The 18,391-nt window shown below is 37.5% G+C and overlaps 2 protein-coding genes across 6 annotated transcripts in view; both read right to left on the bottom strand.

The window, feature by feature from the left end:
• The window catches only part of LOC111638538 (Y+L amino acid transporter 2-like), a 118,769-nt gene extending 107,647 nt beyond the window's left edge, over window positions 1–11,122 (bottom strand). The window contains exon 1 of one of the 2 annotated variants that reach the window (XM_023384258.1): window positions 9,429–11,122. The gene's annotated coding sequence lies outside the window, so the exon portion shown is untranslated. Of the gene's footprint in view, window positions 1–5,639; window positions 5,734–9,428 lie in introns of those variants that run through there. The other variant, XM_023384256.1, reaches the window with a different exon arrangement.
• Window positions 5,820–18,391, bottom strand: part of LOC111638540 (phosphatidylinositol glycan anchor biosynthesis class U protein-like) — a 56,748-nt gene continuing 44,176 nt past the window's right edge. For all 4 annotated transcript variants that reach the window (XM_023384264.1, XM_023384262.1, XM_023384260.1 and 1 more), the window contains exon 12: window positions 5,820–5,963. In XM_023384264.1, coding sequence (XP_023240032.1) covers window positions 5,853–5,963 — 111 coding nt within the window. In that variant the 3' untranslated portion in view covers window positions 5,820–5,852. The remainder of the gene's footprint in view (window positions 5,964–18,391) is intronic.

Genomic DNA, 18,391 nt, shown 5'->3' with positions numbered 1-18,391 from the left:
AAACTTGGCGAGATATGTTTTCTTCTGAAAAAGAGGATTAATGCCGATATCTGTTATTAAAGATCTTTTGTAGTAGTAGGAGGATGTCAAAATAACGATCATAGAATGGCATCCAAACCAGGTTGAGGCTTGGGGATTTCTACAATTGCAATGCTATTAATAACTACTTACGAAAAATCCTGAAGAGAGAAAAGCAATCGACATTAGACAGATTATTTAACCCTTTCAAACGGAAAAAACATGACTAATAAAAACGCAAGACTGTGTATGTATTTATTTTCATTATTACATATAAATAAACATAGTAAGAAAGTATATATTTTTTATTTTTGGGGTCTCCGGAACGAATTAATTAAATTCCCATTAAAACCTATGGTAAATTGATAATCGGTTAACGAACAATTCGGATAGCGAACAAAGTCTTGGAACGGATTATGTTCGTTAACCGATCACCCACTGTATTGTACAATACAATTTGGTCGGCACTCAGCAAATGAACGTGTCAATACGCAGTTTAGGAAAATCGTCATGGGGTTTTAATTGGCATAAATTTCAGCTATTGTAATTCCGAGAACATTATGAATGAAATTAATTTGTTTCCATATAATTTTATCTTTATAAGCTAAAATTAAGCCGTAAAACTGAATTAACTCTATGGGAAATGCCCGTAAACATTGAACCGTCGACCAGGAAGTTTGGCCAGCACCTCACCAATAACGAAAAACTTGTTTAAAATTTGAGCTTTCTAGACCCTGTAGTTTTTTCTTTACGAACGTCTGCAGTGCCGGGTGAACGAAAATAAGAAAATACAGCCTTTTTGGCGATTTTACTTTCCCGGCTGTTATGTATATGTTACCGCTAAAGCTCGAAAGCCGTTAATGTATACATTACCTAGCTAATCTGCAGATTAACTAGGGTGATCCGTTAAAGTTGCGAAAATTGTTCCATTTCTCAAATTATCTAGGTAATGTGCAGAGTATCTAGGTAATCTGCACATTACCTACTAGGCACTCGGTAAAGTGAAAATAAGATCTTTGCTGGAACAGCAGCAACGTTTCTGTACGCTTAAATTAATATAATGTTGTTTATCCTGTAAATGTTCGTCCGATGGAGAAATATTTTTAATAAAATTGAAGACAAAACTGTCCAAAAAGGATCACCATTTATTTTTTGTGTTCCAAGACTAACACATTCTCGGCGACTGACCTTTCTTTGTAGGCTGCTTGTCGTCGGAAAATTACAAGGAGTCCTTTTAAAAAACACAAAACACATCCAATTAAAATTACAAACATTTCTGAAAAAGGAATTGGTGACATACAGTTGTCCTGCTTACATCCATCTATTATGTATACTTTTTTTTGGGGTTTTGTCTGAAAAAAAGCAGCCAAAACCCCCAAAAGAAGGTATAGATGGATGTAAGCAGGACAACTGTATGTCACCAGTTCCTTCTTCAGAAATTTTTGTAATTTTAATTGAATGTGTTTTGTGTTTTTTAAAAGGACTCTTTGTAATTTTCCGACGACAAGCAGCCTACAAAGAAAGGTCAGTCGCCGAGAATGTGTTAGTCTTGGAACACAAAAAATAAATGGTGATCCTTTTTGGACAGTTTTGCCTTAAATTTTATTAATAATGTTGTTTATTTAATTTTCGATATCTAAAGAATCAAGTTAATACAATCAAAAGAATCAAGTTAATACAATCAAACAATCAACAAATTAATTAATAGAATCAATCATCAATCAAGTAAAAAACTGTAATACAAAAAAATCAAACGGATTAAAATATTATTACAATTAGGGAAATGGGGATTATATAAATTACCACCTATGGAATTTCGGAATTTTGAGTATATATCTGAACTGAGGGGACCGAGACGAGTTTAACGATACCCTACTTTTGGACCAGAGACGAAAAATAAGAAAGTTATCATACTTTTTCCGGCGATCGCATGATAAAATTGTGCGTTGTTACCTTTGGTGACTAAAATGGAGGCTCGTCTCCGATTCCAGGAAACCGAAGAACTGAAACAGTGGGGACGCACGTTCTAACCTAACCTAACCTATTCTAATAAATTACCATAATTATTACCAACCAAATTATTAGGATAGGTTAGGTTAGGCTAGAACGTGCGTCCCCACTGTTTTCTTTCTTCTGCTTGCTGAAATCAGAGACGAGCTGCCATTTTAGTCACCATAGGTAACATTAACCAATTGTGCTTACTTATAAGTGTAGTCTAAAGATTGGTGACACTTTGAATTACATAGCAATTCTTTTTTGTAACAAGCACACCTATTTATGGTACATTTATTTGTGGCAAAGATCTTATTTTCACTTTACGGAGTGCCTAGTAGGTAATGTGCAGATTACCTAGATACTCTGCACATTACCTAGGTAATTTGAGAAATCGAACAATTTTCGCAACTTTAACGGATCACCCTTGTTAATCTGCAGATTAGCTAGGTAATGTACTGTACACATTAACGGCTTTCGAGCTTTAGCGGTAACATATACATAACAACGGAAAGTAATGGAATCGGGTTAAATTTGACCATCCGGTTATTTTGCAAATCTCCACGTTTTCAGACCTCCTGAACCTCAAATAGTAAAAAAACGGCAAAAAAAAATCCGTGGATGTGCGTGTTGGCGTCTAATTCGCTTAATTAATTATCTCAGGACGGGTGAAAATAAAGAAACTTGGCACGGTAGCTTGTATATAAGGATAAGGAGCATTGATGCTATTACTTTAATTGTAAAATGTCAAGGGGACGGAGACATAGTAGTCACGTGATATATATCAACAGAGGTCGAACTTAATGAAAACTTTATTCTTTACTAGCATTTACAATGTTCTACAAAGACTCATCCCTTCCCTCAGAATTAAGCTTTTTGGTATTCGATCATAATTAAAAATATAAAACATTTTTTATAACAAAATCTCATAACAGATTTTATTAATTGTATTAATATAACAATTAGTTTTAAATAGAATTTTATAACAGCTGGGAAAGGTTACGAAACTCGTTGCCAGATTTTTTGCACTTTTCAATTGCTTATATTTCTGCAACCGCATTATCTTAAAATTTTCCAACTTCCTAAGAAAACAATTTTCTTTCGAATGAGATATTCGGAATGGCTTTTTTTTTTTAAAAAAACTCTTTCCGGCCTGTGGGCACTAAGACAGCCTCCATTAGCAAGCCCATTATGGGTTAGGCCAGGTCCACAATGTGGCGACCGCGTGGTGAGGGACGGAACCAGACATATCCAGACGGACCATCCCCGAAAAATTCCTGGAGATTTTTCGACTCGTTCGGATTCGATCCCGGGTTCTCCAGAGCAATAGGCTGCCACCTTAACCGCTCGGCCATCTGGCCCATTCGAAATGACTTCGGGTGTTTGGGAGCGGAGAAATCGACTACCGGAAATCGGTAACTCGTGATTCCTGTATATGTAGTCGGTCCGTCACTTTTTTACTTGGCGAGGAGTCACTACCGTGATTCCAGTTCAACTTTCTGCAAATTCAGTGTTTTGTTTCTAATGTATTGTGTGATCCTAACGGGAAAAATTGGTTATTTTGTGGAAGCTCGGATTGAAAAAATATTTCGCGAGGTCTTCAAGCACTAAAGTTCAAGGGTGAAAAACATATGGAATGCTTCCAAAATTGCATAGGGCTAGACGAGATTAAAAACCGATAAGACGATAACTGCGATAGTGAATATCAAGGAATCTTAGAACTTGAACGACAGCATTGGCGAGACATTAGAGAATAATGTTAATCAGTCAGAACCTGGCCACTGTTAGCACCGACAGGAAGTTCGAATGAAATATTTACTTCAAACAACGGTAATTTAAAACACAATCTATCGAAATATGATTCTGTTACAAGCAAGCATTTAGGTCGTCTGAGAACGACTTTTTCTAATGGGACAGAAGATTCGAAAGACTGTCGATACTTTAGATTGCACTCCGGACATCGGAGGAATTGAGAAAATGCCTTTGGTTATTAGATTTGTGTCTAAGGAGCACGATTCCAAATATTTACTCAAAGAACAGATTTATAAAGTTTTTGCCCGCGAAATTATCTACCGTGTCCGGTTTTGCCAAATAAATATGGCATTAACTGGAATCGTTAGGTATAAAATTCGAAGATATGCCTGGATAAGATTACAATAACGAAGTAAAAAACGAAAGGTGTCCATTCCGGTGTCTAAAGAGGGATTTTAAATCCTTTACGGAACCTTTGTGGTTTCTCGCCGGTGCCAATTTCTGAACCTCGTCAGTCACGCAGCCGTAGATTCCGGAGGAATCGTTCATTTTTTTCACCGGTGCAAGAAACGTTTACGTTTTTACTTTCCCTGCTATTACATATAAGAGGTGAAATATGGTGATCGGTCAAAAACACGACCTCCCCGAAATTTTTAATTTTTGGACTCAGACTTCGGAACGTCGACAAATGCAAAAATTGGGTTTTTTCCATGAATGCCGGTGTCTGACGCTTAATAGCCGTCCCGCTTTTTGTGGAAATTTTGCAGAGAGGTTTGCGTATTAGGGGACGAATGCTATTAAATTTTGGCGGGTAAAGGTCGATAATGGGGAGATAAAAGAGGAGGCGCATCGTATCCGGAGTAGGGTCGGACTTAATGACACGATTTTACTGCTTACTAGGGCGACCACCAGTGGCCAAGCGGTCTTCGTACCCTGAACACTGGGAGTTCGGTCGTGGATTCGCGCCTCGCTCGGATGGGCTGGCCACGTGGAGTTTTCCGGGTTTTCTCCACGTCTGAAACGCCTAAACAGGGGCCAGTTTCCCTTAAAAAGACCTCCCAGAAGGCATCCCCTAGGCAGATCGCCGAAGTGTTGCGTTGCCATAACTAAACAAACAAACGGTTATTAACATTTACAAGTTTTTACGTAACCCATCCCTATTCTGGAAATAAAGCTTTTTTGTCATTTTAAAACAATTGAGAATATAAAAAGATTTTAAATAAAATATCGTAATGAATGACGCCACCGAAATTTTAACCGTTGCCGGAATTTTTGTCCATTTCCACTAACGAACGGAATGTTTTAAAATACACAAGATCCTTAACATTAAGAGGTTTATGTGTTACGAGACGGAAAAGTCGCACGATTGCATTAAAACCACCGTCGGTCGGTGGAGAAATTTGAACATGGATCGACTGCTGGTTAGGCGAAGAATAAAATGCAAAACGCCAGGTGGCTTCTTCTCACTCGTTGATTTTTTTTTATTCGAATCTAAAACCAAAGGCGTCGTCTTTGGCGGGAGACAAAAATCCATAAATGGGCAATTTGTATACAAGTTTACCGACGGTAAAAAACCGGGACAAAAGGTGGCCCGGGGCCGCCTTAATCGTCGGCGTGTGGAAACGCCGCCGGTTCGTAACTTAGGCGGAAGTCGGCCGCCCTAACACTTGCGTTATATTTGTGGCCCGCGGTCCGAAATAATTTTTCCACCGCCCGCACAAAGTATTTCGAGCTTTTTTTCCGCGCGGGGCCACTTCCACCCGCGACTATCTCCAGTTAAACCTTTCGACCGCCGAAATTTAAAGGTCGAAGGCGTCTTTCTTCCCTCCTGCCCGCCGGAGGAAGCCGTTTTTTGCCCGGTGAGGGAGAGTACTTACGTGGACGGCGAACGGCAGCCAAAGGGAAGTCCGCCGTCGAAAGAAAAGCAGCGCCGTACCGGGCGGGGAGGGACGGCCCCGATATTTTCGTCCGTTTCCGGCCCGGAGTAGTGCCGGGAGACTCCGCCCTGTTGCCGAAGGTCGGGTCGAGCGGAAGGGAAGAAAGGCGGTCGTATCCGGTCCGAAGGTTTATCGCGGGAAGAGTGAAAGACGCTATCGAAGCTCCAGCTGGACGGGTTTTCCCCGTTGGTCAGTCTTCATGCCGCGGGACAGGTAATACTCTCGCTTGATGTAGCCAAACAGAAGGTCCGTCACCAGGAATATCTGAAACGACAAAAAGACATACCCGTTAAACGCCGGCCGCACACTTTCTTCGCGCTCTGCCGTCAGGGCAACCGGCGCTCCCCCGCTTACGTCCTACTCTCCTTTCGTTGCCTTCCCCGCTAACGAAGCCGGTCGAATTCCCTCGTCCGTTATTTCCGGTATAAAAGTTACCGATTATAAATTAACTTTGTATTGGATTCCTAGTCTGAAAAATTCTGCCGAGACGTGGCCGTCCCCATTCCCGGTAACCAACCCGAGAATGATAGTGCACCACGGGCCGGGTTAACCTTCTCGTCCGTCGCCCCTTCCGCCGTTCGTTTACCGCGCGACTCGTGCAACTTTTTCCGCCGGCGTCTAACGAAGTAATTGCCGGGAGTCCCACGCCGCAGTTTCGCTTTACGCCGTCCGATTCGTCCACACCTCGTAGCCTTCGGTTTCCATTCCGAAAGAATCGACGGGCCGACTTCCCCCCCGCTACTTTCGGTAATCCGGCACAGCAGCAGACGTATTTCCGTCCCCACCGTCGGTACTTTTCCGTTACTCTTTGACGTGGTGCCCGTTTATAAAACAATTTCTAATTTTAAGACCACCGGTACGGTTCCTTTTGGGTGGCGTGTACGGTTTCCGGAGCGAATTTGCTTGTTTTTTCATCCGATTATTTGCATTTCCCCATATCCATTTTTCTTAACGGTTGAGTGTATGGTAAAAAACTCGTCGGCCGGAGGCATAATACTGTTCCCTTTTCCCGCTGACGGATCCGAGTGTGACCATTTAAAAGTTAGTATAAGCAACGACCGTAGACGGACGGACGAACGGGATTTATTAGAATCGTGCCGTGATAAACTCCGGAAACGTCGTAAATTATCCCAGAAGAAACGCTGCCCTGGAGATTTTTTGTCCCCAGGTGACGTTTTATTCTTTGATAATGCGCTCCACTTTCTTATTCCGTTTTACTACATCGAGAAAAAGCGCGCTCTATTGACATTTTACAAGATTTTTTAACCAATTTTTTTTTTTTTTTTGACATTAAACCATGCATTTTCAATTCGAAAAATACTTACCGCGGAAGACGCGTATTATCGTAATAAAGATTCGGCCATTGATTATTTTTCCAAACGTGTTATCTATTGATATATTAATTTTTTAATTATTATTTGTGAAGATTTCTGTCTTGTCACATTTGTAATGAAACAATAAATGTTTTAATAATTAATGATTACTCGCTCGGAAGACTACGGAAAATTATTTTTCTCTTCTAGTCGATCTTTTCCTTTAGCGGGGACGACGGCCTTACTACATTGCTCCGATATATTCGATAAGAAAAATTCGATCGAAATTTTGTGCGTGTATGTTATTTTATTATTACTATTGCTTTTTTAAAAGAAATCTCTGCGTAGTTAGGTGGAAACGAAAATCTGGTATATAAACTGCTTTAATATTTAATAAAACACTTTTACATAAAGGGCCTTATAACAAATGCCTAGTACCTTAAAGGATTATAATACGCTACTGCCATCATTCCTACTTTGTATAGTGTAGATAAGTAGTAGTTCCTTTGTATTTGATTATTTTATAATTTTAAAAAATGAAATAACGAATGATTATAGAAATTTATACATTGTACAGTACATCTAGTTTTATTCGTTACTCACAAGATAGTCGGAAATACGTAACAGACATTTGTAAACAAATACACGCCTGCTGAGTATTTGCGAGCGGTCTTTTTTCTTTCACGAAAATGATTCTGAACTCGAGTTTGGAATCCTATTCGTAAAAGAACAATAGCCCTGAAAGACTGCAGAATATGATTTGATAAATAAATTAAGAATTTTTTTCAAAAATTATTTGTTATTTATTTAATATTTTTGCCGAGATAACGCGCAAGATTTCTGCAAGAGTTCGTGTGCCGAAAAATGACAAACGCGGTTCTATCTCTTTATTTTTAGTTTTATTAGGGAGTTTCCGAATTTTGATAACGGACAGAATATACGGGCGTTTTTTATTGTTTATTGTTGAGTAACTGCGCAAGTGTTAATTTATCAATAATTGAAATCTTCCGCTAAGGAACTGTCTATAAATTACGTCCGTTTTTCTTAAAATTTTCACTCTTCTCTCCCCGTCCCAGTTTGTCGGACGTTTACTCCGACTTTTTGGAGAAAAAGTCCGACAAAGGAGTTGTGATGGACTCCCCTTTTCGGAAGTCCATCAAAACTCGACCTCCTTAAAATATTTATCAGTTTACGAACGACAGATACCATAAGTAGAAACAAAACACACGTGAAAGAAATTTAGTGAAATAAACGGACGGCCACCGAAGCGCAACCCTCTCCCTCCCAGGAGGACGTAATTTACGGACGAATATCATCGCCAAGGTCCTACTGGAAAAATTCAAATGGACGACTGTATGGGAACATCCTGGCTTGAGCCATACCTTGCACCTTGTGATTCTCCTTATGTTCGGCCCCACTCAATAACCCTTTCGAATTACCGATACTAGTCCGTCGAAGACGTCACAAACGCGACGCGATAATGGTTATCGCATGTTGGACGAGAATACTTCCAAGAAGGAATAGAATAACTCGTGCCACCTACAATAAATGTTTAAATAAACTTGGCGGTTACGTCGAAAAGTAGCGTTTGGATTGTGCATTCACACAAATAACAATTTTTGACCCGTATGTTTCATACTCGTATTTTTGGTACGGTGCAACTTACTTTTTGACTCACTCTGTCAAGTGTTGCAGCCAATGAAAATGCGATGTTCGATCAGACCGACCTATTTACCGCGTCTCTCTGTGGTGAGTGGAAAATAATCATCTTCATGCGACATGGATCTGGCAGAGTATTTCGTCCGAAAATTTTTCTCCTCGATTCGGAAAGTATTTAATCAAGATGGGATTTAGGACGCGAGTAAACTAATCTTAGCTCTGTATGCACATGCGGATCAATCGCTGATGACAATCGAATACAATAGTATCAGTTGGTTAAAATCTCAAGAAACAGTTCGAGATAACCCACAAGCCAAGTTCGTGTTTTTCGGGATTAGAAATCGACAGGGATGAACAGGTCAGTCTTGGTCTTTACATTAAAAGGCCGTTGGAACGTTTACATAAGAACAATTGCAGACGGACGACAATTGCCATCGTCAGTAACGACCAAGTTGGAACAGATATATCCAATGATGGTAAATTTGTCTACAGACGAGCCGTCGCGAGTCGACGTTGTTAACACGAGGAACGCGATCGGATAAAGCTTACGCAGTTGGCTGGTAGAACTCTCGAAAAACCGGCCGAATACCACGTAATCGAGGTTAAAAGAATTTTTCGATATTTGAAAGACACGACGGAACACGGGATTGTCTACAAGAACAACCGGATAAGAGGCATATTATTACGTTTCGACGATGCAGAAGACGGAGGCCATCTCCATACCGGACGTCCAATTTCAACGGTTAATTTAACCTACCGTTGTTTATCACGAAGTGTCCAGAGGAACGAATCGGAGAAGAGTAGGGTGTCAGGATTCTATATATTCCTCGGAGTGCCGGACAATCGGCGAGAAAAACGTGGAGCAGATCCACCAAAAAGGTAGCAGACGAACTATCTATTAATGTATACCGCGCATTTCGATGGCGACGAGTTTCCACTGATCATGTGACTTCCACTTAACGCGGTCGTACGAAAAACCTCGGTTACAAATATGCAGTTTAGGTAATATTTAATCTACGGTGGCAAAATCGGAATAAAAAGTTTTTAATATTTGTTGCTAAGGTCGACGAGTGCTTCCGCGTTCCACTCGGATGGAGATAATCTAAATCCGACGAGCCAATAAAAATTAGCCATTAATTCGAGTGGCAAAGTGCATTTCGAAACGAACCCGAACGCAATGTGCAGGGTCGGCATTTTCGGATCACGTACTGAAAGAAAATTTTTATTCGTTACAAAGTACAACTATGTAAATAATTTACTTAGTTGGCTTTGATATTTTTTCAACGTGAATACGTCAATTAGAGAGCTCTATGGCTTTTATTTGGCACCGCGCAGGATGCACTTGCACCGTATTTGTCAGACTTCCTATCCGACACAGGATTTTTTAAAGTTCGGTTGCATTCTGTTGATTGTGGAGAATCGCTACTCGATATTTGAAATAAACACACGATTTACACTCAAATATCCAGCAGCGATCTGTACGTTGGTGAATTTGTAATCTTTGAACCTAAGTAAAAAAAAATTTTTTTTCACTAAAGTACTGTACGAGTAGGTCGATCGTTGATCAGTTATGACAATATTTTTACCAGCTGTTTTCGTATAATATACCTAGTGTTATCTGCGGAATGTAATCCCTGCGAATAACGTGGAATTACCGTATTTCTTGTATATTTATTTATTATTAAAACTCTGGAAATTTTCCTTTTTAAAAATTATTGGCCTTTGGACGATTTTAACAGTAAATATTTTGTAGAAACAGAAAACTTCTTTCGTCACTGATTTTGTTTATATGGTTTTTTTTAATCATATTAAACTAAAGAGCGATAATAAAGTTAAAAAAAGTTATTTAAAAGTGCATATAAGGAAAAAATATAGTAAAAGCGGGACAAATGGTCGGGTGCGATAGAAAAATTTGACTTTTTCGACTGCTATAACACGAAAAGCTGAAACCGAATTGAAAAAAAACCCACTAATCTATCGGTACATCAATGCAAATGACGACCGACGTAACAGAAGAAATAAAGGACAATAACCCAGATGATACCGAAGAAGACTACGAATATACACTAGAAAAATGAAGCGAATATCGTCTCCGGTTAGATTTCCGTTGATCTCGCATTGGCGTAGATACGTGATTCTAAACGTCAAATTATAGAGAAAAGTCCAATACGAGTTATCGGAATCTATTTTCTTAAGGATATCAATGGAAGACATTTTTATGGTTCCGTTTATAAGAGTAACGGCAAATGACGAGAAATTGGGAAGAAAGTAGTTAACATATCCAAACAAAAACACCTCAGATGTAAAAAATTACAAGTAAAAATTTATGACAATTTAGACGACGGCCAAATTTTTTCTTTGGTGAAGATAAGCTTGGTGCTTGGAGGTGAGATCTAGAAAACACAGGTAAAAATCTAATGCCTATCTTTACCAAAGAAAAATTTTGACCGTCGTCTAAATTGTCATAAATTTTTACTTGGCGAAATGTTTTTACATCTCAGGCGTTTTTGTTTAATAATTGTATTATTACGTCAAGACATGAGATGATGATGTACAGTGGATGATCGGTTAACGAACAGATCGGATAACGAACACTTTCGCGAAAGATTTTTATGTTCGAACAACGAACACATGATCGGATAACGAACACCCCCATAGAACAAACACAAGAAGAAGCGATGTAAAATAATGAATACCGATTGGTCTTCCCTTGTCTTCGGGCAACAATTCGAAACCTTTCGGAGTGTGGGAGACGTCGACATCGACGCTCAAGCCGATATATACCAATCGGATATTATTCCTCCGAACTTTGAAACTCTCCCTTGCAATTCCAGCCTTTTATTTTTCTGACAGAAACAATTCTTTTATAGTATTTGCGAGACTGTCGGGCAGGCACTCGTTAAGTTTGCGTCGGTTTTTATTTTTGAAAGGTGAGAGTATAATAGCAAAGGTAGAGAGTGGGCAGATGCCTAATGTTTCTGGGCAGTATAGCTTGAACAGGTCTACAGTAGGCCGTAGTTAAATCTTATCTAAGAAAGATACTGTATTATAAAGAAGACTCAAGCAGCTAAAGGAGTAACAAAAATCACATCTGAGATATAAAGAACATCGAAGAGTTCATAATGGAATCCGAAACGGATCTGACGNAGTTCGGTACTAGTCTATAGACTGTGGTAAAGTTTTAATTTTCTGACAGGTTGTATAACAACATTATGTAACTTATTAAACAGAATAGCATAAACTTTACAATAACAGATTTATTAAACGGACTAAATCTGTTATAATATGTTGTTTGTGGACTGAAAACATACTTTAAAACTTGCAATTAAAACTTTCGTTCGTTTAAATTAATATTGTTGATATAAGTTGATATTTATATTTATCGGTATTGTCTACTGTTATATAAATTTTTATAAATATACTTATTTAATTCTCTATAAAAATAATTAAATTTAATTTATATGCATAACTTCATTTAGGAATTTCTATAATATTATCTCTTGCAAACACTTTAAGATTTCCTTTTCTCACAAACTGTATATATTAAGGTTTTCTTGTCTTTGGCTAACTTTAATTTATAAAAATGTTTACTCTGATGCTCCTCCCTGCAATTTGCATAATACAAAAATTGATGTGAATACAGTGGGTGATCGGTTAACGAACATTTTTGCAAAAGATTTTTACGTTCGGATAACGAACACCTCACAGAACAAACACAAGAAGAAGCGATGTAAAATAATGAATACCGATTGGTCTTCCCTTGTCTTCAGACATTTCGAAACTTTTTGGAGCGCGGGAGACGTCGACATCGACGCTCAACCTGTTATATACTGATCGGATAGTATTCCTCCGAACTTTGAAACTCTCCTTTGTAATTCCAACCTTTTATTTTTCTGACAGAAACAATTTTTTTAATAGTATTTGCGAGACTGTCGGGCGGGCACTCGTTAGGTTTTGCGTCGGTTTTTATTTTCGAAAGGTGAGTGTGTAATAGCAGAGGTAGAGAGTGGGCAAAAGGTGTCTGACGTTGCTGGGCAGTATGGTTTGAACAGGTCTACATCTGAGAAATAAAGAACATTGAAGCGCTCATAATGGAACCTGAAACGAATCTGACCACAGAAGGACTCCAAGAAACTCGGTGAGATATGTTTTCTTCTGAAAAAGAGAATTAATGTCGATATCTGCTATTAAAAACATTTTTTTGAAGAAGTGGGATGATGTCAGAACGACGGTTTTAGAATGGCATCCAAATCAGGTTAAGGTTAATAGGCTTAGGGATCTCTACAATTACAATGCTATTAATTATTTTTGAAAAATCCTGAAGAAGAGAGAAAAGAAATCGACATTAGATAAATTCTTTAACCCTCGCAAATAGAAAAAACATGACTAATAAAAATGCAAGACTGTGTACACATGTATTATTATTATTACATATAAATAAACGTAGTAAGTATATATTTTTTACTTTTTGGGGTCTTCAGAACAAATTAATCAAATTTCCATAAAAACCCATGGTAAATCGATAATTGGTTAACGAACAATTCGAATACGTCTTGAAACGGATTATGTTCGTTAACCGATCACCAACTGTATAGAAAATTAAATATATTCTTATTTTAATAAATATCTCCTAATTTCTTCTCTAAGTTTGCATTTCGAAACTAAATAAATTTATCCTTGGACTGTATCGTAAGAACCGTTGACAGCTTTTCATTTTGAAATCTATTTAGTTAAAGCCTCCAAGCAAATGTGGGAATAGCCTCCGAATGAAAAGCTACTCTATTTGGAATTATAAACGTACCTTCTGTGGCTTGAACTCGAAGGAATGTGCAGTTTACTGCACGTACGGGACATGAAATCTATACCGTGGCATTGGAACAAAGGAACCAATATGGCGGCTCCGTAAGAAACATTGGTGTCCTGACCTTGTGTTCGTAGACCTTGTTTTCTGGCAACACTTGGTGGCGCCATCTGCTATGATATTTTATTTTAACGTTTTTTATACTTATAACTATTATAAAATGGCAAAAGAATTAATCTTGATGGTAGGGATGAGTTTTGTGAAAAATTGTAAATGCTATTAACCAGTAAAACGTTATTAAGTCCGACCCTACTGGACATACACGACACCCCATTCCCTCAACCTTTAACCACCAAAATTTAGTATCATCAATCCCCTAATAAGCAAATCTCTCTGCAGAATTTCAGAAGTTTTCGACGAAAAGCAGGGGGGTTATTAAGCTTCAAACAAAGTAAACAAAATCGTGCCCCAAGCGCACACTAACATCCATACATACAGAAACCCCCCTGCATTTCTCGACGTTTCGTGGCGGCCTGAGCCTATAAATGTAAAAATCTTGGGGGAGTCATTTTTTGACAGATTGCCATAGTTTCCCTCTGTTATATATAACAGCCGGGAAAGTAAAAATAAATACGGTGGATTCTGCTTTATTGGACCACCAGGTAATTGGAGCAACCGTTTATTTGGACCAAAACACAAAAAATAGAAACAAATCTGTGTATTTAATATAACTTTGTGCAACTTATTTGAGCATACTTGCCTAGAGTAGCCACACATCCCGATTTCGAACGCTGTCCCGACTGAAAAACTTTCCCCGGAATGTTCCAATTTCTACATGAAAATATTATGACTTGCATTAAAAACGGTCAAATAAGAACTGTTGGAGGTAAGTGTCTTCAGGTTTTGTAAATATATACACAAACTGTCTTCGCATGTACGCACGCCTTTTGTAATCTGTGACACACGAATCGTGCGACTTTGAATGGCAATTCGATGGCTTCGAAACAATGAATGATCGATGAATCGATGGTTTCTTGCAATTGTCCGTGAAAGATCGACGGTTATAAATGGTCACAGTCTGACGTTTTTCTTTTACCATTCTGTGGGCACTAAGTAGTGTTACCACCTGTCCGGTTTTCACCTGGACAGTCCGGGAATCGACTCACTGTCCTGGTGAACTATTAAGTTTGTCCGGGAATATAGTGCGCAACCTGCCGACTTTTTTTTTTGCTTGTACGATTCAAACTCATACACATCTCCAATATCCAATAGAGCTAAGTCATCTGTAGTTCTTTCTTAATTTAGGTTACTTACATTACTCCTACCCAAGTCTCCCTAGTCCCTAACTGTAACTGATTTAGAACCAGCATGCACTGTACATTATTCTTCGCATTGCAAAATGATATTGCACATGTGTCAGGAACTTCTGTTCGAACAAACCTCACTTGCCGTCTGGGTCAGAGATTTTGAAAAGGTGGCAACACTAGCACTAGTGAGTGCTTTATTTTTAATTGTGTCTGTTGTAGGGAACAATGGAGTCGACCAGGTTTTCTAACAAAAGCATAGTTGAAATATGTAAGTCAAACAATAAGGTTGTTTCTTTCAACAAATAATCAAAACTGTTCAATAATTGATAATTTGATTAAATTAAATTAATATTATTCACTTATTTTCCAGAGTAGCTACTGCCTACCTAATACTGGGTATCCATCAATTTTTACCACAATGCTACCTCACTTCAACATTGTCAACTGCATGGGAAATTCCCATATTTTTGTAGGAATTCAGGAATGGGAAAAAGGGAAAGAAAGTGAGAAATTTATATCTGTTTTAATCAGAATACAAAATTATTTTATCCTCTCAACATGACTGTTCAAAGAAGCTAACTTCTTGAGCCCAGAAACTGCAATCAATCCTCAGAATCAGAAAAGAGTTGGAAATCTGCAAAATCAATTTTTGCTGATTGACTAGATGCTTCTTTGGTTGTTTCTGAATAAAAAATTCTTCCGTATGTTCTTGATGTAAGAGTAAAACAGTCACTGAAAAATGACACTATTCCTGACATGTGGGGAAAAATTGGCAAAATGAGATTTTTCTGGAAGTTCCAAAATTTATACAAACTTGTTTGCCTTACTTTGTCTTTACTCCATTCAAATGCAGATTGTGAAAGATTTTTTTTCTATAATGAACATCATCAAAACCAAAAAAAGAAACAAATTGGTGATAACACTTTAAATGCAATGGTGATTATCAGATCATGTTTTCAAGATAAAATATTAACTGTACAGTAGACCCCCCTATAACGCTTAGATACGTTCCACGCTAATCGAATTTTACGTTGTAGGAATGATTAAATACATGAGCCAATCGCAGCCCGATAGGTGGGAACTTTACGGACTAAGGCTGTTCGAAAGGTTTTCTTCTATAAAATTAACCGATTCTAGACTAATTCCACTCAACATTTCCAAAACACGTATAATTTTTTGGGAATAATCTGTATAAACTATGCTATAAACAAAAAATTATAGGATTACTTACCGAGTGTGTACCGTTCGACTACGCCGTTGCTTAAAGCTGGTTTTCTTCGCGGAACAGCACATGAAATGACGGCCGCGATTTCTGATAACGAATTTTTCGCAGAAAAATAACTTGACCTTTGGAGACATCATTAATATAAATAATTTTTATGGCCGTTGAATAAGAAGTGTTTCTTTCACAAGAAATGTATAAAATTAGTGCTGTATTAGACTTACGGTACCTAATTTACATACTGTGCAGACGATAATAAACTCAACTTACTAGCCTAAAATCTCCGTAGCGTGTTGCCAGGCGGCAGAAAGCATATATATAATTATAATAAAGTTACAATAAATTAAGTTAATATATAATTATATATACAGTACCTAATTTATATATAATTAATATATAATTATATGTACAGTACCTAATTTATATATAATTTATATATAATACTAAACAGACGATAGCAAACTCAATTTAGCCGCTCCGTAGCGTGGCGCAGGGTCGGAGGAAAGTAGTTCGGCTGCTCATCCACTATTGGTCCAGACTCTATCAATCTTGTCGCGAAATGACGTTATAGGAGGTACTTTATACGAAAGTTGCTACAATATTTTCGCTACGTTATAGGAATTGTCGTTATAGGAATGTACGTTATAGGGGGGTCGACTGTATTACTTTTAATGTTACAAATTCTCATCTGAAACTTCATTCTGTTGCAATGTATAATAAATACAATGTCACTCCTTACAAAAACTAAACAGTATCAAAAATTGTTATATTGCTTATATATTAAAAAAAAAAAAAATCTGCAAGAGTATTATTTTCTCAGTTGATATAACACAGGAAAAGTATGGTGATTGATCAAAAAATGGCCCTCCCAAGATTTTTACATTTTTGGACTCGAGGACCTTGAAATGTCAAGAAAGGCAAAACAAAATTTGGGTTCTTTTTCCTATATGTAGTGATGTATATGTGTGGGAGTCATGATTTTGTTCATCCAAATTTGAAGATTAACTAACAACTTGCTTTTTGTTGAAAATTTCTTAAATTTTGCAGGGGAGGTTTGTGTATAAGGAAACTGATGCTATCAAATTTTGGTGGTTAAAGATAGAAAAGGGTCACTTGTCATATCTCAAGTGGGGGTTGGACTTATTGAAGATTTATACATCATTAATATTTACAATTTTTTTAAAATTCACCTCAGCCTTCAAAATTAAACTATTTGCCATTTTATAATAATTAATAATATGAAAAGTTTTTTAAAAATAAAACATTGTAACTGATGGTGCCACAGACAAGTTTAGGTTCTTTTGTCCAGAAAGTTACGCAACTCATTGCTGGACTTTTTTAAAAGTTTTTAATTACTAAATACAATGAATCATTCATAATATAATAATAATATTAATATAGTGACATTATAAACACATTATCAATGTTTCAATAACACCTGGAAATTGGGGAAAATTTCCAGGGTTACTGGGAAATTGTATGCAAATAAGGAAATTTTGGGGTACTGCCAGAGAATTATGATATGTTCTGGTTGGCAACATTGCCTCACAATGTCTCAATTTCTGATTTTGAACTTATGGCAATCCTACACTCACTTGAGGCAGTGACAATCAGTAAACTATGGATGGTGTGCCTCTAGCTGAATCACAATTATGTCAGTTATCACAAGTTGCACTGTAGAATGGGTTTACAGTATAAAATGATATTCAAAATGTTTCTGAAGCAATTGATTCCCTAAAGACTTCTAACTATAACCCAGATCTTATTCCAGCAATCTTCTATAAAAAAACTAAAACCTACATTATCCTATCCAGACTGCTTATCAAGCTAGCCCAATTTAGTCACATCCCTAATCAATGGATCATAAAATTGCTATAATCAGCCACTTTTTTATGTATCCTTTTTAAAATTGAGAGATAGCTGAGGACAACCCTTATTTTATGCTTCATTGGTATCTGGTTAGTCTTTGAGGTTTAAAAAGTTACTATTAATTGTTGTATCACTTTAACTATATATCTGTCGTGTGGCAATCCTTAAAATGTAATGTTGGTGCAGTGAGTAAATGCCCTTCTTATCATGAATCTGAAAGTAGAGAGCTTGATGTGTTGAAGGTCCACAGAGTTGTATGGAATGAAAAAAGGTTGATAAGTAAGTTTTCTGTATAACTACCAAAGTATACAGAAAACCTACTTACAACCTTTATAACTTAAGGAGGTGGCAGACTATAACAATCTTATATCCGTATAGAGATGCAACCCAACCATCTTCAAACTTTTAAGAAATGACAAGATACAGCACAATCACAGTACCTCCTTTGGGATTTACTCCATTCCAATAGTTGTCCAACATTTTGCATTGAAACTTGCCTACATAGGTGCCACTGGGTGTAA

Source organism: Centruroides sculpturatus, unplaced genomic scaffold (assembly GCF_000671375.1).
Source record: "Centruroides sculpturatus isolate CEXI.00-Female unplaced genomic scaffold, Cexi_2.0 scaffold1167, whole genome shotgun sequence".
In the NCBI taxonomy this organism is placed as follows: Eukaryota; Metazoa; Arthropoda; class Arachnida; order Scorpiones; family Buthidae; genus Centruroides; species Centruroides sculpturatus.
The sequence above is the reverse complement of the archived record's forward strand: the minus strand, read 5'-3'. Positions and strand labels throughout refer to the sequence as shown.